The sequence below is a fragment of the Herpailurus yagouaroundi genome, unplaced genomic scaffold (genome assembly GCF_014898765.1).
Source record: "Herpailurus yagouaroundi ecotype Mexico unplaced genomic scaffold, PumYag 206, whole genome shotgun sequence".
NCBI lineage: Eukaryota > Metazoa > Chordata > Mammalia > Carnivora > Felidae > Herpailurus > Herpailurus yagouaroundi.
The window spans coordinates 3,972,503-3,998,871 of record NW_024412437.1 but is presented as its reverse complement, the minus strand read 5'-3'; the positions used below and the strand labels follow the sequence as shown (position 1 = coordinate 3,998,871).

The 26,369-nt window shown below is 44.3% G+C and overlaps 1 protein-coding gene across 10 annotated transcripts in view; it reads right to left on the bottom strand.

Annotated features, from left to right (window-relative positions):
• The window catches only part of CEP112 (centrosomal protein 112), a 473,818-nt gene that overhangs the window by 78,269 nt on the left and 369,180 nt on the right, over nt 1-26,369 (bottom strand). For all 10 annotated transcript variants that reach the window (XR_005783756.1, XM_040452171.1, XM_040452174.1 and 7 more), the window contains one exon: nt 20,443-20,532. Coding sequence is in view for 9 of the 10 variants with exons in the window: in XM_040452171.1 (XP_040308105.1) it covers nt 20,443-20,532 (90 nt within the window). In the remaining variant the exon portion in view is untranslated. The remainder of the gene's footprint in view (nt 1-20,442; nt 20,533-26,369) is intronic.

Sequence of the window (26,369 nt, the reverse complement as noted above, 5' to 3'; positions counted from 1 at the left end):
TGCATTTAGGTAGACAAAAATGAAAACGGCATTCAGGTCAGTTTGTATTATTTGCATACTGAGGAGAAACAACCTTACAGAACCACCGCAAAAAACAAAATGCCCACCGACACGGACCTCCCAGAACCTATCCTCGCCTGGCGGTGAATACCTCCAGTGTCTCCCTCGGCCTGGGAAGCTTGGTCCCAGCAGCCATTCCTGCCCGACGCCCGGGACACCGTTCTTAGGGCAGTCACCCCATTTCAACACCAACAAAAGACCTTGTTACCCCAGGGACTTGCATTTTGGTATTTGTCTTTTCCTAACTCCGATGCCCTACCTGGAAAATCTTCTGTTTGTGGTTAAGTGCTAAAAGTCTATATAATGCACAACTACAAGGGCAGAGAGAACTCTAAAAGCACCCGACTACATGTGGCCGTCGGGGGGCAACATTCCTGGGATTATATAAGTTGAGCGGGCATCACAAGAACAGGGTCGGATGGGCTCTTTTTGTCTCTTTTTTCTTTTTTGGTTTTAAGTTTTTATTTAAATTCCGGTTAGTTAAGATACAGTGCAATATTAGTTTCAGGTGTATAAGAGAGCCATTCCACACTCCCGTACATCACCCGGCGCTCGTCACGACAAGTGCACCCCTTCATCGCCATCACCGGATGGGCTTTTTTGACCACCAGGCCGGCACTACGCAAAACCACCTTCTCCCGGTTTCTCCTTTCTCTGTCCTTCTCCTCACACAGAAATCTTGTCCTCCGCCCCAGCCCGTTCCGGTGTCCAATCCTTTCACGTTTTTTTCCACTGCTTTCTCCTTGCCAAATGTCTTTGGGTAAACGTTGTGACAGGTGACCGTTTTGCGAGGTATCTTGCACCGGTCTGCCTTTAATTGAAAAATAAAGTCTGGTCTCTGATACCTGAAATTGTGACCCGTAATTTCAGTTTCCAGCAAGTCAGGAGAGCAAACATTTTGGGGAAAGGGGCAGCTGACCCTTCCTTCTTCACTGAAATCACACCACCAGCTTGACCGCTTAGTCGGAAGGCAAAATCTATTAATACTTCCTATTGCTGGGGCGCCTGGGGGGCTCAGTCAGTTAAGGGTCCGACTCTTGGTTTCTGCTCAGGCCAGGATCTCACGGTTTGTGGGATCGATCCTTGCAGTGGGTTCCGCGTTGACCGCGCAGAGCCTGCTTGGGATTGGGTCTCTCCCTCTCTGTTAGGAGAGATCGAGACCGAGCCCAGAGCCAGGCTCTGTGCTGACAGTGTGGAGCCTGCTTGGGATTCTCTTTTAAGCTTGAGAGTCTGATAGGCCACACTAAGATGCGTGTGTCATCACCACACAGACAGAAATGCAGGACAAGAGTTGGACAAAGAAGGATGCCCGCGAATAGAGATTTGTAAATCGCTGCAATAAATGAGTGCTGACGCCCGTGGGGACAGGCGACGCCACTGACAAAGAGAGCATAGATAGTTGTAAGACGTAAGAAACAAAGACCAGAAAATAGAGGTTACCTACAAAAGGGGCGATTGCCAAAGACCAGAGGTCAGTAGAAGAGATCGTGAAGCAGATCTAAAAAGGAGCAGAAAAATGGGACTATGCTGGGTCAACAGGCCAATACAGCTTAACTTGAAGAATCTCTTCTACTAGCCCGTCAGCTCCTTTGATCCACTCACCTTACACTCCAGGCTAATGGCGCCTGGCCCCGAGGAGGTGTTCAGGAAACGTTTGCCAAACGAACAGGAGCCATCGCCCGTTAGAACTAGCTTGTTTCTCCCATCGGTGAAGCATCTCTTCTTTGAGGCTTATTGATGCTTAAAAGAGAGTCTAAAACTTCTGAGTTCCATCATTTCCAAAAAATACTCCAATGATACGTTAATGTAATTGCATAGGTACCATAGCTTCATTTCCCTAACAAGCGGGTCAACTCACTGTTTGGGTCTTGTTACTCCAAACTGTTACAACTTTGTTGGAATTCTGAAAACTCACAATTTAAATTCTCAGGGAACTTTCTACTTGCTGGCGACATCTTTGAACACACCAATGTGAACTTTTATCATTGTTTGCCACCTGTTTCAAAACCAAATACTAAGGGGCGCCTGGGTGGCTCAGTCGGTTGAGTGTCCGACTTCGGCTCAGGTCATGATCTCACAGATTGCGGGTTTGAGCCCCGCGTCGGGCTCTGTGCTGACAGCTCAGAGCCTGGAGCCTGCTTCGGATTCTGCGTCTCCCTCTCTCTCTCTGCCCCTCCCCCATCACACTCTGTCTCTCTCTCAAAAATAAGTAAACATTAAAGAAATGAAAAATAAATAAATAAACACCAAATACCAAAAAGTGCCAACTCTACTGCAAATCCAAGCTGCAACCTAACCTTGCCCTCCCCCAGACTTAGGTGCTCCTGGATGCCACGCGGGACCGACCACAATTAACTGACATCATTTTCACATATGCAGGCTTCGCCAAAAAGGTCAACATATGCATAAGCCAAACTTTAGCAGTTTTAAAGGGTAATGAAAAATAAGTAGACACTACTTCAGAATAATAAATCAGATAGCCAGCCAACTCAGTCCAAAAATTTGTGGACTGTATTCTTCATATATCCACTGATGAAGCAGTTGAATACCCACCCTCTGCCAAGCACTGTGGGGATGCTGTGGCTGGGGGGGGGGGGGACGGGGGGGAGGGGGGAGGGGGAGGTACCAAGATTAAGCTCAAAGTAAATGATTGGGGAATTAAGCGCATGTTACTGTCCTTGAAAGAATGACTTACTATTATAAAGAAATGATGACTATAATAGATATATTAACATGTGAACATGTAAGGAAATGTGTACTATTATTTCTAAAGGGCAAGGCATTTCTCAGATGTCCTCTGAGGTTGTCTGGTCGTGCGGAGGAGGGTAAAACAAAGAGCAGGCAGCTGGTTAAAAAGAGCGATACCGTAAGCAGGCGGCAAGAGGGAAAACCATGGTCAGCGGGCCAGGCGTCTGAAGGCCAGACCACAGGGCGGCATCCTAGAAAAGAGACCCCCTGACTGTGGCCTAAGGGCTCCAGAAGGGGGGCTTGGGAGGGAATGTGCAGTCAGGGGAGAAGTCCCCTCAGACCGCTGAAGAGGGAGGATGCCACACCTTGGAGGTGAGGGTCTTGCACGGTGTGTAAGAGACCCCATCGGTGTCATCGGGGGGGGGGGGGTGAGTAGTCGCTTGTGGCCGACAAAAGGAGAAGGCGGAAGGCAGTGGTGTTTCCATCTCACGTACACAGGAGGACTCGGAGGCCTTCTGTGTATCTGTCTAACTGGTGCAGGTCCCAACTAATTCTGTCTTCTCCATGGTGAAAGTTGACTATGAGGCAGATGTATCTATTATACATACACACACAGACGCACAACTCAGGTATATGCATATATACACACACGTGTGTGTGCATGTGTTCCCACTCTCATATATACTTGGCCCTTAAAGGAATCATAGCCTAATGGGAAGGACAAAACACGGACACAGGCAACTATAACGAAGGTCACGTGCCTCAACCCAGCAGAGAGTAACTATCAGAAACCCTCAGAAGCCAAAAACAATTGAGTGAGACCTAGGAAGCATTCTCATTCAAAATGAGTCAAAGATGGGGCCCCGGGGCGGCTCAGTCGGTTGAGCGTCCGACTTCGGCTCGGGTCATGATCTCGCGGTCTGTGGGTTCGAGCCCCGCGTCGGGCTCTGGGCTGACGGCTCGGAGCCTGGAGCCTGCTTCGGATTCTGCATCTCCCTCTCTCTCTGCCCCTCCCCCGCTCGTGCTCAGTCTCTCTCTCTCCATCTAAAACGAAATAAACATCAAAAAGTGTTTTTTAAATGAGTCAGAGACAAGGACACGTTGCCATTGCTACTCTCCAATGCTCAACTGGAGGCCCAGCCTGTGCGATGACAAAATCAAATACAGGTGAAAGATGGAAAGGAAGACACACAATTATCTAAGGAACAATACAATCACCTACTTACATAAATTTCAGAAATTAACTGAAAATTCAATAGAGTTAAGGTTGAGGATAGTTCTGGTTGGCTGGGTATATACAAACGGTACATGAGAACACTTTCCTAAACGTGAGTAATTGTTTAGAGAATATACGAGGAAAATCCACGAAAGGGAAACAAAATGCTGTAACATACCTAGGGATAAATTTAATGAGGAATGTGCCACATCCGCCAAAAGATAAATTTCAACTGTACCGCAAGACACAAAAGACACAAGGAAATGCAAAGAGACGTAAAGTTCCTGAATGAGCAGACTCGGGACTCCAAAGATGGCCATTCTTGCCAGCTTAACTTACCACCTCAGTGCAATTCGAACCAACCAATCACAGAGATTTTACAAAATGGAAATTGGCGAGATTATGTTCAGATTCACAGGAAGGTGTAATGCTGGAGCATAACTAAGGCAATTCTAAAAAGAGATCACAAGGGGAGACTTTCCCTAGAGATAATAGGTACCATGTACCTAGCACTTTTTTACAGGTGATGCTTGTAATAACGGACAATTCTCACCATTTTCTGAGGTGGGTACTACTATTAACCCATTTCCAAGACAGGAAAACTGAGGCATGAAAGTAAAGTAACTTGCTTGAAGTTCCAGAGCGGGTAAATGGAGATGGCGGAGCTGGGATTTGAACCCAGGCACTGTGGCTCCAGAGCTCATCCTCTTCAGCACCATAAAAATGACTCTTACTGGCACAACGAATGGATGAACAGGAAAGAATGCAGAGTCCCACACAGATTCGCGCATACGTGGAAAATGTGATTTTTGACAAAGGTAGCATTTCACACACATGGGGGGAAGAATATCTCAGTCAATAAATGGTATCCATAACTGGCTTATCTACTTGGAAATAAAACTAATAAGGTAACATCCCCGCATTAGCTTTCTACTGCTGTTCTAACAAACTGCGATAAATTTAGCAGTTTGAAACTATGCAAATTCATTATCTCACAGTTCCATAGGTCAGAAGTCTGATGAGGCTCAGCTGGTTCCTCTGCTCTGGTATCTCAAGGCCAGAATCCTGGTGTTGGCCAAGCCTAGACTCATCTGGAGGCTCTGGGGGAGCATTTGTTTCCGAGCTCGTTCAGGGTTTGGGCAGAATTCAGTGCCTTGCAGCTGTAAAGGCTGATGTCCCCATTGCCTTGCTAGCCGTCTGCTGGGAGCCTCTCTGAGCCCCTGAAGGCCACCTATATCGCCCCCTTCAATTTTAATCAGCAGTGGTGCACTGGGTCCTTCTCATACTTCAAATCTCTCTGACCAACCGCTATCCCCCCCCCCTCCCCGCCATCCCCCATCTCTGCCACATCTCTTCTGCCTCCAGCCAGAGAAAGTTCTCTACCCTTAAGTGGTCATATGTTTAGACTGGCCCTACTCCCTATTTTGAAGTCAGTGATTAGTAACTCTAACTACATTTACAAAGTTTCTTTTGCCATGTAATGTACATATTCACAGATTCCAGGGATTAGAGAATGGATCTCTTTGGGGAAACATTCTAAATATTGCAATCCTTACACCACACAGTATATAACAATAAATTTGAGGTAGAATAAAGAGTTACATGCACAAGACAAAGCTTTAAAAGTACTAGAAGAAAATCAAAGAGAATATATTTCATAATCTTGGGGTAGGGAAGACCTTCCTAGGCAAACTTAGAAACCATAAAGAAAGAATGAAAAATAACGTTCTCAAAAACTTAAAATATTGAATAAAAAATAAAAAGATAAGCAACTCAAAGAATTTGCAACTTATTTACCAAACCACTAACATACAGAATATGTGAGCAGAGTAGAGAAACACATCAATAGAGCAAATCAGCACCGAATGTGATTAAACAACTCACAGAAATGCAAATACTGGGTTTCTACTTCTATAATGGACACTTACAAAATTCTCTCCCAAGTCTGTTTCAAAATGTTAGGGAACTAACATTCCTAAAAAAGTGGGAACACTTTTACGTAGTGGCCTTTGCCAATTCTAGGCTGGTTGGTAAGAAGCTGAGAAACTAAACAGATCTTTTAACAGCCTCACAAAAAACCCCACAGAGGCACAAACTACAGTCCAGGTCTCACTAAAGGGGAGTGCCTGGTAAAATCTCATGCTTTGGGTGGATCCCAAAGGTCTACACCCTATGAGAAGGCGTGAATTGGAAAGAGACCAGCCCTCTCTAAAACTCAAGTCTAGTTTCAAATCATCTCAATCCCTGAAAATGGATTAAGGTTATTCAGGATACCAAGTGCTACTACCTCCCTACCCAAAAGCAAAGGTAAATTCTCTCTGGAGGAAATCATCATTGTTTGAGGCCTCAAATTATTTCTATAAAGTTCTATATAAAATATCTGGCGCCCAGTCACAAATAGCCAGGCTCACACGAAAGCAAGACAGTATGACCAAAAGCCAAGAGAAACAAAAACAATAAGATCCACGTGAATTCCACATAACAATGATCAGACTTAGACTTTAAAAGAACCAAGATAAATATGTCCAACAAAATAAGAAAAACAGTTGTGAACTTCAGCACACGATAGGAAACTAAAAAGAAACTAAGTAGAAATTCTAGCTCTGGAAAATATAATAACCAAAATTAAGAATGGGCTTAACAGCAGATTAAAGAGAGTTAAGGAAAGAATCAGTGGACTAGAAGCTGGATTTAAAAAAAATCCAGAACACATACAGAATATAGGGAACAAAGTTAGAAGGTCTAATATACATATAATTATAGTCTCAAAAAGAGAAAAGAGAATTAGGCAGACATTAAAATAGAAAATCTGATACTACAAGCACAAAAGAAAATATAAACATGATTAACTGAACATCTTCCAACAAAGAAAACTCTAGGCTCCAATGGCTTCAGCTACCATTTTAAGGTTGAAATAATATCAGCATTGCACAAAGTCTTCCAGAAAATAGATAGAGGACATTCTAGTTTGTTTTATGAGGCCAGAAAACTTTGATACCAAAATCTAGTAAGAATATCATAATAAAAGTATAAGCTAATGTTACTCATAAACACAGATGTAAAATTCCTAAACAAAATACTGGCAAACCAAAATCCAGCAAAAGATAAAATGGGATAAGTCATCAGGATCCAAAAGGGCTTATTCCAGAAACTCAACACAGATGATTCAATGTTAGGAAACTAATCTATAAAGTTCACTGTAGTAGAAGAATGAAGGACAAAATTCATATAACTATCTCAAAAGATGGGGAAAAAAAGGCATTTAAAAAGTATCCACTTATAATTTAAAAGAGAAAAAAGAATCTTTGTGAGAATAGAAAATAACTTTCTTAATATGATAAAGGGAATCTACATAGAAGCCAACTTTATTTCTATATACCAGGAAGAAACTGTGAGAAAATAAACATTTAAAAGTAATACCATCTTAAACAGCATAATATGTAAAATAAGTAGAAATAAATCTAACATAAGATGTGTAAGATATCTTTACATAAAATGACAAAAACTTAACAAAAATTGAAGAATGTTTAAATCAAGTGGAGGGATATACTATGTTCATGGACTGTGAGACTTACTAGAAATTGACATGTCGAGTATAAAATTTATAGAGAAATGCAAAAGGCTATGAGAACCTATCACTAAAATGCAATCTTCACAAGATCAAGGATTTTTGTTTGCTCATTGATGTCTACCAAGGCCAATGTGGGCCTGATATATAGCAGGCGCTCAGGAATATTTGTTGAATTGAATTGAAATGTTGAATGTATGTATCACTTAGGAGTTTAGGAAGAGTTCACCCTGAACTGTCATTTAGTTACCATGGCACGTTCTGATTTAGCATCTAATTTACCCTCCTCTGTTTACCAAGTCAAGCAAAACTTCAAAATCTCATGAGCTGAATGAAGCATTTGGAATCATTCAGTCTAAGTTTCCAATTCTTGCCCATTCTTTCTGCATGGGCATTCATTCAAACAAAATCTTCAAGCTGAAGGGTAGAAAAACAAGATAAATTGCTGCTCTTGTTCTATAGGGGGTGCCAGGTCTGACGTCCCACCTGTCAGATCCTTTCTGCTTCTGCTTCTTAAATTTTTTTTTCAACGTTTATTTATTTTTGGGATAGAGAGAGACAGAGCATGAACGGGCGAGGGGCAGAGAGAGAGGGAGACACAGAATCGGAAACAGGCTCCAGGCTCTGAGCCATCAGCCCAGAGCCCGACGCGGGGCTCAAACTCACGGACCACGAGATCATGACCTGGCTGAAGTCGGACGCTTAACCGACTGCGCCACCCAGGCGCCCCTCTGCTTCTGCTTCTTATAAGAACCAGCACACGTACCGGAGCCCGACATTTGGGCCCTTTCTTCTCCACCAGCCTTGCTGCCTACCTGAGCTGGGAAGAGCCCCCACATTAAGTCTGGTGTGGCCAACACAGTGCAAATCCTCCTTTACTTCTTTTTTTTTTTAATTTTTAATTTTTATTTTGAGAGAGACAGAGTGCAGGCAGGGGAGGGGCAGAGAGAGAAGGAGACACAGAATCCAAAGCAGGCTCCAGGCTCCAACCTGTCAGTACAGAGCCTGATGTGGGGCTCAAACTCATGAACTGTGAGATCATGACCTGAGTTGAAGTTGGGTGCTTAACCAACTGAGCCACCCAGGCACCCCAACCGTCCTTTACTTCTTAATTAAAATTAGAAAATCTCCTGTCAGAGGGCTTTCCACTCTTACTTCTCACCTCTTCTCAATAAACCTGAGTGTAAATCTCACATACAAAGACAGAAATGGATCTTTAAATGGTGTTCTCCTTTATTATAATAACAGAAGGTCCTAGAAGCCAGCAAGATTTCCATGTCGTGTCTATATGCTGAGAGCTGAGGAGGTATTAGGTTGTCTGCTTAACAAAAGAGAGTGGGGGTGGTCAGGGGTGACCGGGTGGCTCAGTCTGTTAAGCATCCAACTCTTGATCTCAGCTCAGGTCATGATCTCACGGTTCATGTGTTCGAGCCCCATGTCAGGCTCTGCACTGACAGTGTGGAGTCTGCTTGGAATTCGCTCCCTCTCTCTCTGCCCCTACCCCATGTGTGCTCTCTCTCTGTCAAAATAGATAAACTAAAAAAAAAAATTTTTTTTAAAAGGGGTCATATTTCGCAAAATTCTGATAACACCAATGGTGCTGTATTCTTCATTAGTTCTAACTTCTCCATTTGAGTCAAGAAGTCATTCTTTGCACTTGAACATTTTATGACAATATTTTTTTCAACTGGAACTGTTCTCTAGTTCTGTATAGAAATCCCAAAGGTTACCTACATGTAAAGTATGTTCAAAGGGCCTTTTAAATTTCTGAATTTTCCTTTGTATAAAAATATCACCTTTCCATCCTTATTTCTAATTTAAACAGATATGCATCCGATGCCTGTAAAACACCTGTGCTCTGTTATTTGTTTGACAATAAGCAATTTCTATCACTTCTACCTCAAAATAGCCCCTTTCAGAACAGGAATGAGATCTTTTCTGGCTGGACCAAAGCGGGAAAGGAACTGTAAATACATGGCATCAGAATACTTGATAACTTCTCTGAATGTGACAGACACAGTAAACAGTCATCAAACTTTTCTCCCTGTAACCATGCTGACTCACCGCTACCCTCTTTTACTGTCTCTGTGTTTCTCTCTTTTACTTCCTCTTTCCAGCTCTTCACTCAATTCCATGAATTCAATGCTTAGCAGCTGCCGGAAAAGTAAGCCTTCGTAGGACACTGTGTCTCCTATGGAGGAGGAAACAGGAAAATATTCTCCTTTTTCTCTTCCTGGGAGACTGTATTCCATTACCCGGGTTAATGCCTGTGATAATTCTTCTCGTCCACCCATTTTAAAAGGTGGCATAGGGGCACCTGGGTGGCTCAGTGGGTAAAGTGTCCGACTTCGGCTCAGGTTATGATCTCACGGTTCGTGAGTTTGAGCCTCGCGTCAGGCTCCATGTATGTGGATCGCTCAGAGCCTGGAGGCTGCTTCAGATTCTGTGTCACCCTGTCTCTTTGCCCTTCCCCGCTTGTGCTCTGTCCCTGACTCTCTCTCTCTCTTAAAAATAAATAAGCATTTAAAAAAAGCAAAAATAAATAAAAAGGTGGCATAGAAGAAAGCTTGATTTTAAGCTTTGGTTCTTGATTTTTAAAGTGCCTCGTCATTTACTGGCTTGGAGTAAACCATTTATGGAATAAAAAAATAATTTGACAAAACCCACTAAAACTAAAGCCCAAACTACCTAAAAAAAAAAAAAAAAAAATCAGTCCAAAAGAAGTGAGAATGTATGATCACATTACTTCATTACAGGAGTGAAAGATGAGACCCTGCCCCAGGCAGACACAGCCAGGCTTTGAAGCCAGCAGCCCCAGGTCAGAGCCCCCCCCCTGCAGCCCCTTTGTGGTCCTCAGCCCAGTCCCCATCGTTCGGCCCTGGTGGTCACTGCCTGGACAAAGAGCCACTTCGACGATGCAGAAGATGCTTTATGGAAAAACACCTGGAATGATGCGGTGGGCGCTTTGCTGACACTTGGATTAGATACGTCAGCAAAGCACAGGATTAAAAACATGCCTCCATTCCCCTCCCCCTTGCGTGCCCCCCCTCCCAGCACAACCAGCCCAGTGAAGTTAAAAACAAAGGGAATCTCAAGAAAGCAATGAGGAAACACGGAGCACAGTCATCCCAGAGAAGCGGCTTTTGAAAAAAACGGTGTTGTGATCATGGTGCATAGTTTGTCACGGAGGTTTTGGGTACAAGTGTTGACTTGCTTTGCCGCTAAAACCTACTACGATAACTGATTTATAAGGAATATTTTTGAGGAGATGTCTATTTTAATGAAAATACTCATGTCCTTGACACTGTGCTTCAAGTGTTTTTCAGAAAACAGAGGCAAGTATTCAAAAAAACTCTCATTGAGAACAAGATGCGGCCAAAATTAAATGTGGTTCTGTCCCTCATAACAACACAAATTTTAGAAGGATGCATCATACCAGCTGTCTGGGAACAAATGTATTTTGTTGGCATGGGAACAAAAGAATTAGTCTGGATTTTGTAAATAAACTGTGGTTATTAAAATTACTCGAAACAAGCCAGAATAATAACCATTAAACATGAAAAGTCAATAAAAGTCTTTGAATTATATTTCTGTTGCAATTATTATTCCTGTTTTCATAATGTGCTTTGGGATAAAACATAGTTTTGAGCTGTTAGTACTTTTTAAATAGATTTCACTGCAGATGAGTTAGCCAACAGCAGCTAAGACTGGAAAGTTAAAAAAAAATCCATTATGGAAAACAGAAATGAAAGGCTTGGAAATCTGCAAAAGACCAATTCTTCCTTTTAACAATTGTCATGATTATTGCTTAATTGATTTTCTGTCTGCATAGCGTCTTCTTCTGTAAGGCTGCCTGTTACTCTATAGATCTGTTAGTTCCTCTTGATGATGACTGAGGTGGTTTAAAGATACGCAGGGCTACCCAATGAAGCCTTTAAATATATTGATGCTGCTTCTCCTAATATCCATGCTACTCCCAGGTAGATCACTGGGCTTTGTGGGAGGCCAATAGATTCTTTGGGAATGCAAATGGTAATAGTTGTAATGGTGGAAACATTACCGAAGGTTAGGCACTTTCAGAGATGCCTCACATCACCCCAAAACCACTGATCCTAAAGGATCCGATTTTATTCTTAAACCCAGGAACCTTGGAGTGAACCTGCAGAGTGCTACGTTTGTCTGTAGAGAAAATAAGGGACTTTGTTGGCATCCTTCGTGCTTTGGCTTTCTGAGGGCGTCTTGAGAGAGACAGTCTTGCAAGGAAAATGGAGCCTGGTTCAGAGAAGAGCGGAAAGGTGGGCTGCAAGGTGTCTGCGACAACATGGATGAACCCGGAGGGCATTAGGCTAAGAGAACTCAGACGGCCTCACCCCTCTGTGGCTTTAAAACAAAGAATGGAAAAAAAGGCGAACTCACGGAAACAGAGTGGGATGGGGGCTGCGAGGGGCTGCAGAGTGGGGGAGACGTGGAGAAGCTGGGTAAAGGGTGGAGACGTGCAGTTATAAGATAGTTCTGGAACCTTCTGCACAGCGGGGTGACTACCATTAATAAGACTGGCAAGTTTAAAAAATCTATTATGGAAAACAGAAATGAAAGGCTTTCATCAGAAGAATAATGAAATTTGCCAGGAGAGTAGATCTTAGGCACACGTACCACACCCACACCCACACACACACACACACACACACACAGATGGGTAACTATGTGAGGTCCTGGAAGTGTTAATTGATTTACTTGTGGCAATCGTTTCACCACGTGTATCAAACTGTCATGTTGTGCATTTTAAATATACACAATCTCATTTGTCAATTATACGTCAGTACGGCTGGAAAAAATTACCGAGAAAAAAAAAAAAAAGAGGAAAGGTGGGCTGTAAGGGTGGGGTGCTGGCATTTTGCCTTCTCTTGGTTTTCCCCAACGTACGACCCCTTCTGAGGGCCACAGATAAGCCAGGAGAACGCTCAATGATCCCACTTACCCCAGATGACAATTATAAAAGAATATTTATTCAAACAGAAGCCTAGACAAGAACATGTTTAGGAAGCATCTACTTAGCATATGTTTGGGGGTGCAATGCAAAGATTTGGAATCACTACCCAAGTTCGGTGGCTTTTGGAACTCTTCATTCTGAGACTCCCTGAGGCAGGTGATGCTGCCAATCCTCTCTCCCTCTTTTCTGTCTTCCTTCCATGAATTCACCGAATACTATGTGGGCCCAGCACTGGGCTGGATGCTGACATACAAGGGTGAATGTGACATATAGTCCCAGCTCGGGGGCCTACCATCTACTAAGGGGGTTTGATGGGAAAACCTTTAATAGAGTTTCACAGAAAGTGTCAAAAGAGCACAGAAGAAAGAAGGACATGGAATGTGGGCAAAGGCGTTTTGAGGATGAGACTCAGGGCACCAAAGGGTTTACAATTCAGTTTAAGGACAAGCACTAGTGGGTGTCCAGAGATGTTAGATAGGGCCATTACCCTCAAGGAGCTTAACGTCTAGCGGGAAACTCTCTTTGGTTTTCATGACACTAAATTCTTCCACCTGTGCTCTTATCTCCCTGACCATTCATTCCTTCAAAATCCTCTTTGTATCTTCCATACTTTTTCTTGTCCATGCATCTGCCCATGGGCGTCCTATCTGTCTCTCTGCCCTTCCCTCTCAGTATCACCCGCATCCTGTGGGCTTTGCTACACCCCCCCCCCCCCCCCCAAGAGGATTCAGACATGTAGGCATTCCTTTCTCAAGTTCTAGATGCAGATTTTCAGCCTGGGCTCTCTCTCGTGTTGTAGTTCAGATTTTCAAGAACACGTCCCCAAGTGAACATCCCACTGCTAGCCTCTCAGACTCAACATCTAGTGGACAATACATGAGCTGATCAATGAAAAACCTTGGTATTATTTTTTCTTTTGCCCTCTCAGTCTTTGCGTTCTGTATATTTCAAGCAAGTCTTCACATCTACTCTTTCTTTCTACTCCCTTTGATAATATCCAGTTCAAGCTCTCCTGATTTCTCTTGTCTCGTGATGCGAATTTTAGTGCGATACCCTCTGAATTCATCTTTTGTTCCAATCTCATCTGCTGCCGCCAGATTAATCTTTCTAAAGTATCAATGCAATCATATAAGACTACCCAGTGAAAGGACAAAAATCCTCAATGGCTGACAACTGCTCTCTGACTGACTGAACTCCTTAGCCCGGCATCCAAGATTGGCCACCAACGTTCCTAACACATAGCATAGTGCTTGGTAAAGAACAGATAATAACAGAGGTTTGTTCTTTTTTCCAATGGATGAAATGAACGAAGCTAACTTTGTGGTTTTATTTTCCCCTTCACCGATGCTACCCTCTGACCAAGATATTATTCGCTCTCTCCTGAACCTTCTGAGCCTCTTTTGCCTCATGTCTTCCCTCATTCTGTTCCCAAAGTCTTTCCTTCCTGTTCATGCCTTAAGCTCATGTGTCCCCTTGTACTCTATGGCTAACTAAAGTGACACACCTTTCATCTGCATTATGTTTTCGAGTTTTGAAGTACTTCTCACCCATTATCTTGTGTTGATGTCACCCCTGTGGGAAGGTATTATTACCGACCTTTTGAGAAGCCGATATCCAGACAGTTTAAGTGATTGGCTCAAGAGCACATGACCAGGAGTGACAAGAACCAGTAGAGTTCTTGGCTCTGATCCACTGGATCCACAAGTAGGATTCCACTGGATCGTACTTGTCCTTGAAGCCTCTCCTTTGCCCCCCTCCCTGTCTTGGTAGAGATCTCTGGGACAACCTCTGCTCCCTCCCCAAACACACACGATTATCTAAGACTGTCTTGTCTAGGTTTTCTCTTAAATTAATTGATGTGCCTCAACCTTAAAGTGGGCTGCTACAAAGCTGTGATTGAAATGTTAAGTGTGACCGGGTTATAGAAGTAATATGGATTATATACAATACAGTATATATTATACATGATGTAATTCATATGTATAATATAAATATATTTGATTATTTCATTTGTTTTTGTACTTTTAAATAATTTTTCCATTTTTTAATTTGCATATAGCTGACACACAATGTCAGGGAATAGTTCCAGGTGTACAACATAGCGATTCGACAAATGTATACATTATGCTATGTTCTTCACAAGTGTAGGTACCACCTGTTACCATACAGCTTTATCATAGTATCATTTACTATATTCTTTATGCTGTGCCTTTATTCACATGACATTCATTCCATAGCTGGAAGCCTGCACCTCCCACTCCCCTTTACCCATTTTGCCCATCCCTCCATCCCCCCTTCCTTCTGCCAAAACATTGGTTTGTTCTCTGTATTTATAGGTCTGATCCTGCTTTTTGTTTATTCATTTAGTTAGTTTGTTTGTTTGTTTTAGAATCCACAGGAGTGAAATCATATGGTAATTGACTTTCTCAGTCTGACTCATCTCACTTGGCACTTCTAGGTCCATCCATATTGTTGCAAATGCATGATCTCATTCCTTTTTAGGGCTGTGTAATATTCCACCATGTGTATACATGTATAGAGAGAGAATTTATTATTTCCTCTCCCTGACACACACCCTCACTCTCTCTCTCCTCTCTCTCTCTCTCATACATATGTATGCCACATTTTCCTTATCCATTCTTCCATTGATGGACACTGAGGTTGCTTCCATATCTTGGGTATTGTAAATAATACTGCAATAAAAACAGAAGCATATATCTTTTTGAGTCAGTGTTTTTGTTTTCTTTGGATAAATACCCAGTAGTGGAATTATTGCATCATATGGTGTTTCATTTTTTAATTTTTTGAGGAACCTCCACACTGTCTTCCACAGTGGTTGTACCAACTTAGATTCCCACCAGCATGAGAATTCCTTTTTTTCCACAACCTCGCCAACACTTGTTATTTCTTGTCTTTTTGATTTCAGCCATTCTTGGAGGTATAAGGTGATATCTCGTTGTGGTTTTGATTTGCATTTCCTCGGTGATGAGTGATGTTGAACATCCTCTCATGTGTCTGAGGGCCCTCTGTGTGTCTTCTTTGGAAAAACGTCTATTCAGGTCCTCTGCCCATTTTTTAATCAGATTGCTTGGGGGTTTTTGGTGTTGAGTTGTGTAAGTTCTTTATATACTTTGGATGTTAGCCATTAGAGGACAGACCATTTGCATACATTTTCCCATTCAGTAGGTTGAGACGGAGAGACACAGAGTGCAAGCGGAGGAGGGGCAGAAAGAGAGGGAGACGCAGAATCTGAAAAAGGCTCCAGGTTCTCAGCTGTCAGCACAGAGCCTGATGGGGCTTCAAGCATGATCATGACCCGAGTCGAAGTTGGATGCTTAACTGACTGAGCCACCCGGGTGCCCCCGCCTTCCCTACATGTTTTAAGACCACTTATGGGTTACTTGTGACACACCAGACAAGACTAAGAGCTAAACCAGTTGGCTGCCCCCAAACGCTAGCCATAAAACCGGGGGGGGGGCTCTCTAGGGGCAGTCCCAGGCAACAAGACGAGATAGGGGCCCAGGGGCTCCATGAGAAGGGGGCAGAGACACTGCTTCTTCCCTGACCTCTCAGCAAGGACCTGGTTCCCTTGAAGGCCACAGGATCCCGAAACCACTGCCCGCCTGTAAGCTGTGAGCCCGGCCGGGGAGGTGGACCCTAACTTTTTACCAGCTAAAGATCTCCCCCCTTCCTTGTGGACAGCAGTACCAACGCGTGTTCTTTCTACATCTTGTGATTCTGAGCCTCTGTGCCATTTAGAAGAAAAAGAACCTCCTTTAAATTCCATGTCTGGAGTCCATTTTCCACATATGTCCTCTGCTCTACACGACTATAAACTCCTTGAAGACAAGAACCATAACTTACTCATCTTTGTTTCTCCTTAGTACCTATCACTATCCGGCACAATACATTCTGTCAAAAGAAAGAAATGTGCCAAAAAAAAAAAAAAAAAAAAAAAAAAAGTATGACCCTGCAAGCGACATGCACATCATCCTATTTTATTTATTAGATCTCGAAGGTATTGTTTTTTCCCTCACTAATTTATTTAAGATAAGCTTCTAAGAAACTCAGTGACCAATGTAATCTAAGCTACTCAGACTTTCAAAACGTAAGCTACTAGGTTCAAAGGAGGCGTCTTGTCCCATGTATGTTATTATCTGACATTGTTTAGTGCCTTTGTGATAAATGTATACTTTGTACGGTGTCAAAAATGCTAAGTAAAATGTTAGACTATTTCTTTTCTTCCCTCTCTTTTCTGTAACTTCTCAGACTGAACAATCTTGGCTCAGGCTAGCAAATTAGTCTCACTGCAAATAGTGAAATACCATTTGCTTCCAAAAATGAGATTTGGTTTTACACATACCTGAACCTAAGTGATACGTGGCACTTACTCATTTTACATCGTGCTCAATATAATGGATAATAATATCCCAGGAGTGAGCAGCCCATCTAACACACAGGTGGGAGCAGTCCTACCCTGGGGCCGTCACTAACATGTCAGGGAAGTCACTCTTCTTGATGACTCAGTTTCCTTAAACCATGAGGAAGTTCGCTCAGAGCTCTGATCCCCCTTCCTTGTTGCCATTATGGGACTCTTGCTCGGATCTAATCTAGAATGAGAAATTATTAACTCCTGGCATGGATAAAAATGATGATGCTTTTTAAATTGCCTTGTTATTTATGGATTATAGGAAGAACGCTTCTACACGGCTGACTTAGAAAATTACTATTTTCTAATTTTATGTGAGTTACACTGAATGTGCACCAGGAGCAAATGAACCCCCCAGAACTACGGATGAGCAAGCCTCGTTTGGTCACTCCACCGACCGACCTGCCCAGGGTGAGGAGAGAGGCGATAGCACCCAGGCAAGTTGCGGAGGGGGGCAGTGCGGGGCAGCAAAATCGTACCACCCGGCAAGACCTGATGCGAAGCAGCTTTTTGTTTTTAATTAAAAACATAACTTTTTAAATGCCTCATTCAGTTTTTGTTTTTCTAGACTCAAAACACAGGAATTTTTCTTAAATGAAAAGCAGAAACAGTTTAAACTTTTTTAAAGCAAAGCAAGTTAAAAAAGGAAGCCCAGGAAATTGTCCTTTGTAAATTCTGCCAGTTTCAATTTTGATTCTTTGAGCAACTAGTATCGGGATAATAATATTTGGTTGAAAAGAAAGAGAAGAAAAGTTCCAAGAAGCTGTTTTGATTATTTGATAGGCTGATGTCAGGCTGGCTACTGTTACTACAGTTGTTCTGACAGATGCATAAAGGAAAATCATACACAACAATTTTGACATCCGAAATATCCTCAGTCAGCTCATACAGGAGCAAACCCTACAAGACGTCCACGGCAATCCTTCTAATTATTTTCGACAACTCCCATTAGTGCTACAGACCGAAAGGGGACAAAGGTCAAATCTGGATAAAACAAAAGTTACATTAAGTGAAATCTACATGAACAGAACTTAATTCGTCATTATTTGCTCTCCGGTTTCGTTGAAACAGTTGGCATTTAATTCCAGCTACACCCTAGGATCTTGTGGAAAGGACTCAACTTTTTTATGGCTGCAGAGATTATGAAATATTCAGTTTTCCCCATGGGTATTTCCTGACATTTCTTTGGTAAACTGTAGCCCTCACAGAAGATATCAGGAGTTAGTGCAAGAAATAGTCTAAAAAAGCTATTGTCACTGCAAAGATGAAAGCAACTTTGATGATCAAAAAGGAGTCAATAAAAAAAGACTGAAAATGGTTCCTGAATCCTTCCCTATTGTTCATCGGGGATTTCTTAATTTCCCCACTCTCGATATATTATGGAATTTTCCGTGTGAAGTTTTGCCATGAGTTACAGTGATGTCAACAAAGTTTTACCTTAAGTCATATTTTATCGCAAGTCGGAGAAGCCCAGGAGGGAGCACCATTTCCGCCTTTTAAGCAGCCGGGCTTTTAGTGACGAGTGTCCTGGACGGAGGGTGAGCTCAGCTGCTCTTCAGTGACAAGTAGACCCACACCGGCCCCACCCAGAACACTCCACTGCACAAGCGCCATCTGAGGAGGCCTTTTTGTCTGTGCCAAGTCTGTTCTCTGCCCACGGAGGGTCAAGGGCACTGGCTACTGTGCCAGGTGTCTGGAGCCGTATGTGACTGCTGTGCAGCCTTTTTATTAACTAAAAAGGAGCGAGGTTCGGAATTCTGATAAATCTGGGTTTGAACCCACCTCGACTGTTCACTAGCTGTATGAGCTTGGACGAGTTGCTCACCCTCTCGGGCTTTTAGTGTGCCGTCTGTGAAACGGGGATGAAAATACTTGTCTGATATGGCTATTATGCCAAATGAACTAATATGTGTAATGTTTCTGGGACGGGGTCTGTCATTTTACAGGCCTCTGATAACGTGTAGTTACTATTAAATTTTTCACCCTAGAATTGCCCTGTGTTATAGTCCTGTTATTGACAGAATAGACTTTCTGCAAATCATATATATCCACATGTATCCATATATATTTACGCACATTGTATAATATATCATGATATACGCATATATACGCGGTATGTATGTTACACAGGACATATACTAGAGAGTAGGAAGGAGTTACAGGAGGTCAAGTCAGTTCACCAAATTATTAATATTCAGCATCTATTAGATGCTTACATTTGCCATTTTGGGCAAGCCACTATCTTCGATCCTGTTTGTAAACATCTGCAAAGATGAAAAAAGTTCAATTCTCTAAACCTAATGTTTCTACGAGACAACCAAAGTGACAAGATCTGTCAATACCTACAGCAGTTTCTGTGCATAATGGCTGGTGGCACTTACAAGAATGTTAGCAATCCTATACCTGATGGCTGAGGACAACGCATTTACCAAAGGTTTCATTAAGACTTGTGATCTCTATCGATACATTATTGACATTTTAAAAGTGTTTATTTATTTTTGTGCGGGGGTCGGGGGGGTGGTAGTGGCAGAGAGAGAGAATCCCAAGCAGGCTTCGCACTGTCAGCACAGAGCCCAACATGGGGCTCCTTCTCACGACCTGTGAGATCATGACCTGAGCCAAAATCAAGAGTCGGACGCTTAACCGACTGAGCCACCCAGGCGCCGCGATATGTTGTTGACTTTTTAGTTTAAACCGTCAAAATTGCCACAAAGACAAATTCACTACAACCAGAAGAATTGGATGAAAATAATCCTGTCATTTGAAAACAGAATAGGTCATTAGCTATTGTCATAGCCAGAATATTGTGGTTATATTAGATTTATTTCATTAACAGAATGGAAAGAGGGAGAAAAGTCAAGTTCAGAAGAAAACCTCATTTGTGAGAGTACGACAATGTCCACTTACATCAGTATGATGACATGGCAGACACGGTCAGCTGCACACTCCCCCCTTCCCGGGGCAGGTTATCCTTCCTCTCCTAGTCCCTGGCCAGCAGATGGATCCTGATGGGTCTAGGCCAGTTTGGGTTCCCTTAGTTCTCTTGCCAGGGATTGGACATGCCAGACCGAGCACGTGACCGGTTCTGGCCAATGAGACGTGAAGGGAGGTATGTGTGTCGGGGGCTGCTTCTGGGAAAGGTCGTCTTCCTCTTCAGAAGGCCTCCCTGGAAACAGACAGTCCCTTTCTGCCTCTGGACGTCACTAGGTCTACGTGGGATGACGGCAGCTGCTGTAGCCATCTTGGATTGCTTTGGGGATGAAGCCACCATAGGAGGTAGAGCCATGAGAATGGCAGAGAAGCAGAGCCCGGCCCTACCCGCAGACTTCTGGTCTTGTGAGGTAAACAGTCCCTAAGCTGTTTATGCCAACCAGGGGTGGAGCACTCGGTTACCTGCAGCCAAAGCATCCCAGCGGACACAGGAAGTAGATGAGCTCCCAGACCCGGAGAAAGTTAGGGAGCCAACCAGCCAAGCAGAAGTAGGAGAGTACCTGTTCCTGTGACTCCAGTTCCTTGTGTTGTAGTTTCTTCTCTGCACATCGCACTTGGTTAGAGCGGTTTTCTAGTTCGTCTTGCAAAGCCTGAAACAACGTAAGACAAACACATAAACATTAAAAATGAGCATCCTTGAAAAGGAGTTTTACCACCCGAATTGGCATCAAAAAGGTCTCGGCTCTAGTCCATTACTGTTGTTCCACAGAGTTCGGGGCAAACAAAACCAGACTTTTAATGTCACGCCCAGGTAGTTTTTGCTTTAGGAATCACTGGTATAACAAACTCCAAACATAAAAACAGACACATTAGGGACGCCTGGGTGGCTCAGTCGGTTGAGTGTGCGACTTCGGCTCAGGTCATGATCTCACGGTCCGTGAGTTCGAGCCCCGCGTCAGTCTCTGTGCTGACAGCTCGGAGCCTAGAGCCTGCTTCAGGTTCTGTGTCTCCCTCTCTCTCTGCCCCTCCCCCGCTCATGCTCTCTCTCTCTCTCTCTCTCTCTCTCTGTCAAAAATAAATAAACATTAAAAAAAGAAAACAAAACAGACACATTAGCAGGTGCCAATTCATTTAATAAAAATGGCTCTTACATTCCCGGCATAGAACCAAAGCGTGCAATAAAGCTTAAAGCTATTGCTAATTAAAGTGGCTCTATCAGTACACCTTCAAGGAACGCTGAGCTCTGAAAAGTATGGTGACAGCTAGGAACAGTACTGTTGGACCAACATGATGGTCTTCCAAATGATACTAATAGTAACCTCAAAGGAATTTCTTTTTTTTTTTAAGTTAATTTTTTACTTATTTTTGAGATAGAGAGACACAGTGTGATAGGAGAGGGGCAGAGAGAGAGGGAGACAGAATCCGAAGCAGGCTCCAGGCTCTGGGCTGTCAGCACAGAGCCCGATGTGGGGCTGGAACTCACGAACTGTGAGATCATGACCCGAGCCGAAGTCGGACACTTAGCCGACGGAGCCACCCACGTGCCCCAAGGAATTTCTTTTTTTTAAGTCATTAAGGATGGTGTGGAATTCGCGGAACCTGTCAGAAGTGTTCAGAGAGGAACCCTTTCAGTTGCCAAATGGCTGATGGAAACAGAATTCAGGTTAACATGGGGAATTTAGAAACCATAAGATGAGTAATCGTCATTGCATCAATGACTATTTTAAGTAAAGACGTGAATTAGAAAAGAAACAGAACACATTCAAACAATATGCCATAATTATGGATATAATATATAAAAGTTACGGTGAGCAAAACACATGGCCTAGTAATTGCAAAGATGCCAAAAAAGGTCGTAAAATAAAATTCATTCAGCGAAGACAACTGACTTTCTGTTATATGTCAAGAACTGTGATAGGTATTCTCAATAGAACAGTAAAAGAAAACAGACCAAAAAAAAAAAAAATCCCTCTCATGAAGCTTATATTATGTTGGGGGGTAAGACAATAAGGATACAATACGTATAATATATCAGTGATAAGTGCAGAAGAGAAATAAAGCAGGGGTAGGAGGATATTCTGGAGTGGGGCTGGGAAAGATGTTGCGATTTTTAAAGATATGTATTTATTTTGAGAGAGAGCGAGTGGGAGAGAGCAGGGGAGGGTCAGAGAGAGGGAGAGAGAGAATCCCAAGCAGGTTCCGCACCATCAGCACACAGCCCAACGTGGGGCTCAATCCCACCAACCGCGAGATCATGACCTGAGCCGACATCAAGAGTCGAATGCTTAACTGAGAAGATGACTGACCCCGAAGACGTTGCAATTGGCCCAAGAAAACGTGAGCAAAGACCTGAAGGAGGAGAGCAAGTCATATGACTATCTGCAGGAAAAAACTGCCAAGCCGGGGATACTGTATGTGCAAAGGCCCTGGTGTGGCATGTCTGAGGGAACTCCAAGAGCCAGTGTGGAGAGTGAGCACAGGGGGAGCCACAACGTCAGGGATGTCACAGGTGCCCAGTTGCATCAGGTCACACAGAGCCTCAGGGGGCAGCGAAGAACTGCAGATTTTCTTCAGAGGTAGAAGGAAAGCTACCGCAGGGCTGCGGGCAAGTGCTGCTTTGGCTGCTGCGAAGAATAGTTGGAAGAAGGATGAGGGCAGGAGCAGGGAGGCCGGGGAGAGGCCACTGAAACATACTGGGGAAGGGTGATGCGGAACTGGACCAGGGTGGTGGCTGGTAGCAGCTGGGGGTGAGGGACGCGTCGGATCCCTGATATATTTGAAGACAGAGTGACAGCCCCAAGGGGTGGATGCATAGCATGAAAATAAAAAGCCCCCCAGGATTCTGGGTGGAGCAGATAGAAGAATGCAGTTGGGGAGGCTAAGGGAGGGATGGGGGAACCTAGGATACGGTCAGTCAGGAACGCCCACTACACATCCAAGCAAAGACGCTGGGTTGCGGCTTGATGTAAGAGTCTGAAGTCCAGGGAGAATGTCTAAGTCGGTGTCCGTTAAGAATTCTTCCAATGTGGGGCGCCTGGCTGGCTCAGTCGGTTAAGCGTCAGACTTCGGCTCAGGTCATGATCTCGCGGTCTGTGAGTTCGAGTCCCGCGTCGGGCTCTGCACCGACAGCTCGGAGCCTGGAGCCTACTTCAGATTCTGTGTCGCCGTCTCTTTCTGCCTCTCCCCTGCTCATGCTCTGTCTCTCTCTCAAAAATAAATAAACATTAACAAAAATAAAAATAAAGAATTCCTTCAGTGCCATGCCAGTCTTTTCTATATACCGATATACGCAGTGGTCCTTCACCTTTTCTGGGGTTCTAGACGCAGCCAACCAGCATCTGAAGCATGTTCTGTGCTCACTCCGCAACATGGAAAAAGTACACTTATGATTTTGCCGCTGATTTCAGGAAGTCCACATACTGCCTGAGGCCCATCCATGGATGAACCCCAGGCTAAGAACCTCTAGCTTAAAAAGTGAAATGGTTGGAGGGTGAGGCAAAAAGCTTTGGGGGCTCTTTGATGTTATACTTGACTATTAAATTCACAATTCAGCCACGTCTGCCAAAGAGCTTGAAACGATTCTTGTTTATAATTCTGTGACTGTGGTCTCTGAATACAATTGTTCCTAAGTTGGTTGATCAAGTGGCGTTTCTTTTTCCTTTGGTAGTTACCAATAAATAGGATCTCGTCAGCTTCGCTTCTGTCATAACTGGAGAGAGTAATGATTACTGTATTAGGAAGAATGCTGGCACGTTTTTCTGTCCCCAGTGTCTCCTGCTCTCCCGTTCACCCTCACCCTGCTGTCAGAGTGATCTTCTTGAGCCGAGATCTAATTATGTCAGTCCCCCCGCTGAAATGCTTCCGCAATACTCCAGCATCCCCGAGAAGCAGCTCACGCTCCTGAGCATGGCACTCGGGCATCTGGGTCTTCTGGCTGTGGCCAGGCTGAGCCCCATGACGCCTCAGTGTCAATGACAACAGGGACTGTCACGGACTCTGTGGGTTTTATTTTTAGCCCTCACTGCAATCCCGGACAGCAGGTATTCCTTCACGTTCCTCAGAGAACGCAGAATTGAGGCTCCGTGAGGTTAAACGGCCCGCTCGGGTCTCTGTGGCCAGTACGAAGGAAACCGGACTGGCATGTTAAAACACGGACTCATTTCCAGTCCTATACATTTGGCTACGGGCGCTGCCTCTTTCTCCCTCTGTACCTGCCTTTCCTTTTCCTTTGCCTGGATGCTGTCCCACCGGCTCTGCTTGACGGTATCCATCCTGAGAGCAAAGTACGGAGGCCTCTGGGCTTTTATCCATCCAGCGTTTAAGGGAATCAGGGTCTGGGTCTGTGCGAGACAGAGCGACGGACGCTCAGGGCTCGCTCCTCTTCGGGTCCGGAGGCCTAATGGCAAGCCAGCTCGACGCCTGGCACACGCCTGACGCCGGATTCATGTTTGAGGAAGGAGCTAATAAATATTTGAACTACACTCCCCGAGGAGATGTACTTCAATCATCAGGGCTTCCAAATGTCCTTAATACAGCACATTAAACTAAAGGTTATTATGTTTCTGGAAATACAGGATATACAACTATACCTTCCAAATACCTATAACTAGACACGTGTCATATATGTACATATATGATATTACCGTTCTTTGTGATAATACATTGTCTGGTGTCTGCCACATTCAAGAATACAACACGCCCTTGATTTTTTTTCTTTACTTTTTATTTCACAGAACAAAAAAATAAATAAATAAAGGAGATGTACACCTCTCTTGTCTTACACAAAAAATTGCTCCCCGCCTCCTGCGTCGGCTCCCTCCTCCTCCACCAGCGGACCCTGGGCATGGCCACGTGCAGTGTCTCCCCCCCCCCCCCCCCCCCCCCCACCCCCATCTCCTCTCCGCCCTCTCAAGGCCGCATCACACCTGCCGGCTGCCCCCACCATGCTCCTCCGTCCGTGTCCGTCACAGCCCCTGGTTCCCTCCCAGACGCCAAAGCCAGAAGCCAATTTTCTCCCTCGCTCCATGGCCACATTTGGTGCTGCTCGTGTCCCAATGTCTTTGCCCTTGAACTGTGAGGAACTCATTCTGCAGGGTGAAGCTGGGGGTCAGGTAAGGAGGCCGCTGCAAAAGCGCCGGCCAGGCACGCGAGGGCTTGAAAGAGGGCAGGGGGCACAGGGATGGGGGTGGGGTGGTAGAGGCACGAATGGGGCGTCCAGGGAAGGGGGGGGCTCCGAGTTACCGCAAGGCCTTGACACTGAATAGCCACAGGACATGACGCCACGAGCTACCGAAGGGACAAGAAGCAAGGCGGGGTGGTAGGGGCAGGATGGTTTTCTGCAAGTTGAGTTTAAGGCGCTGGCGGAACTTCTGAGGGGACCGGTCACGCCGGGAGGGGGTTCTGAGCAGGGGAGAGGGGTCTCAGACCAGGTGCAGATGGCACACTTCCTTGGGGAAGAAAGTAGAAGAAGCTTTTGCAAACCTGACTACTGGGTGCCAGCCACACGTAAGAGCAGGCAGAGGGAGAGGGGGCAGGGGGGCCGGTAAGAACTCAGGGGTCAGGAGGCAGCCGAGAAGCCAGTATCCCAGGTGTGTGGCTGAAAGCATTTCTAACCGGACAGGTAACAGAATTAGCTCTGATGCTTTCTCCACACTTCACGCGGCAGGAAGTCCAAGTCGGCCATATTTTATCAATGTTATCAAAATAGAAGCGAAATTACATTTGCTTTTCAAAACGGGACCCCTTTTCAAACGTGCTCACAGTTTAAAGATGTAAGACGTGATCTTTTGAAGGTTAATCGGAGAAAGCGGTTATGTCCAGAAATTACTTTTATTATCTGCTAAAAAATCAGTTTCAGAAATTGAAAAGTCACCGAATAATATACCACTTTCCAAAAAAGTTAAATGTACTAGATGAAAGGAAGACAGCCGTTTACATTGGCAGCCGTTCCTGGTCTCATATTCTAAAAAATTATTAGGCCATTAGAGTTCCAACCTCAGAACCTGACACAAGGACTGTGCAAGAGTGGCCACAATTACTCACTAAGAACGAGCAAGATCATTCTTGCAAGTTGTGGCTTCTTTACTCAAAAGCCTTCAGATCTGACATACACACACAAAAAAATCACAACCTGGAGTTTATTTCTGAAAAAAAGCCCATGATAATGAAAGAACAGAATGTCCAACATGGGGTCACAAATTTGAAGCAAAAAACTCCAACTCGAACAGTTACACAGTTTATTCTGCAAAATTATTCCTCATCTCTCAGCTCTGCTGTGGTCACTTACATCACTACTGAAAAGGCAGTTCTTGGGGCGCCTGGGTGGCGCAGTCGGTTAAGCGTCCGACTTCGGCCGGGTCACGATCTCGCGCTCCGGGAGTTCGAGCCCCGCGTCGGGCTCTGTGCTGACTGCTCGGAGCCTGGAGCCTGTTTCCGGTTCCGTGTCTCCCTCTCTCTCTGCCCCTCCCCCGTTCATGCTCTGTCTCTC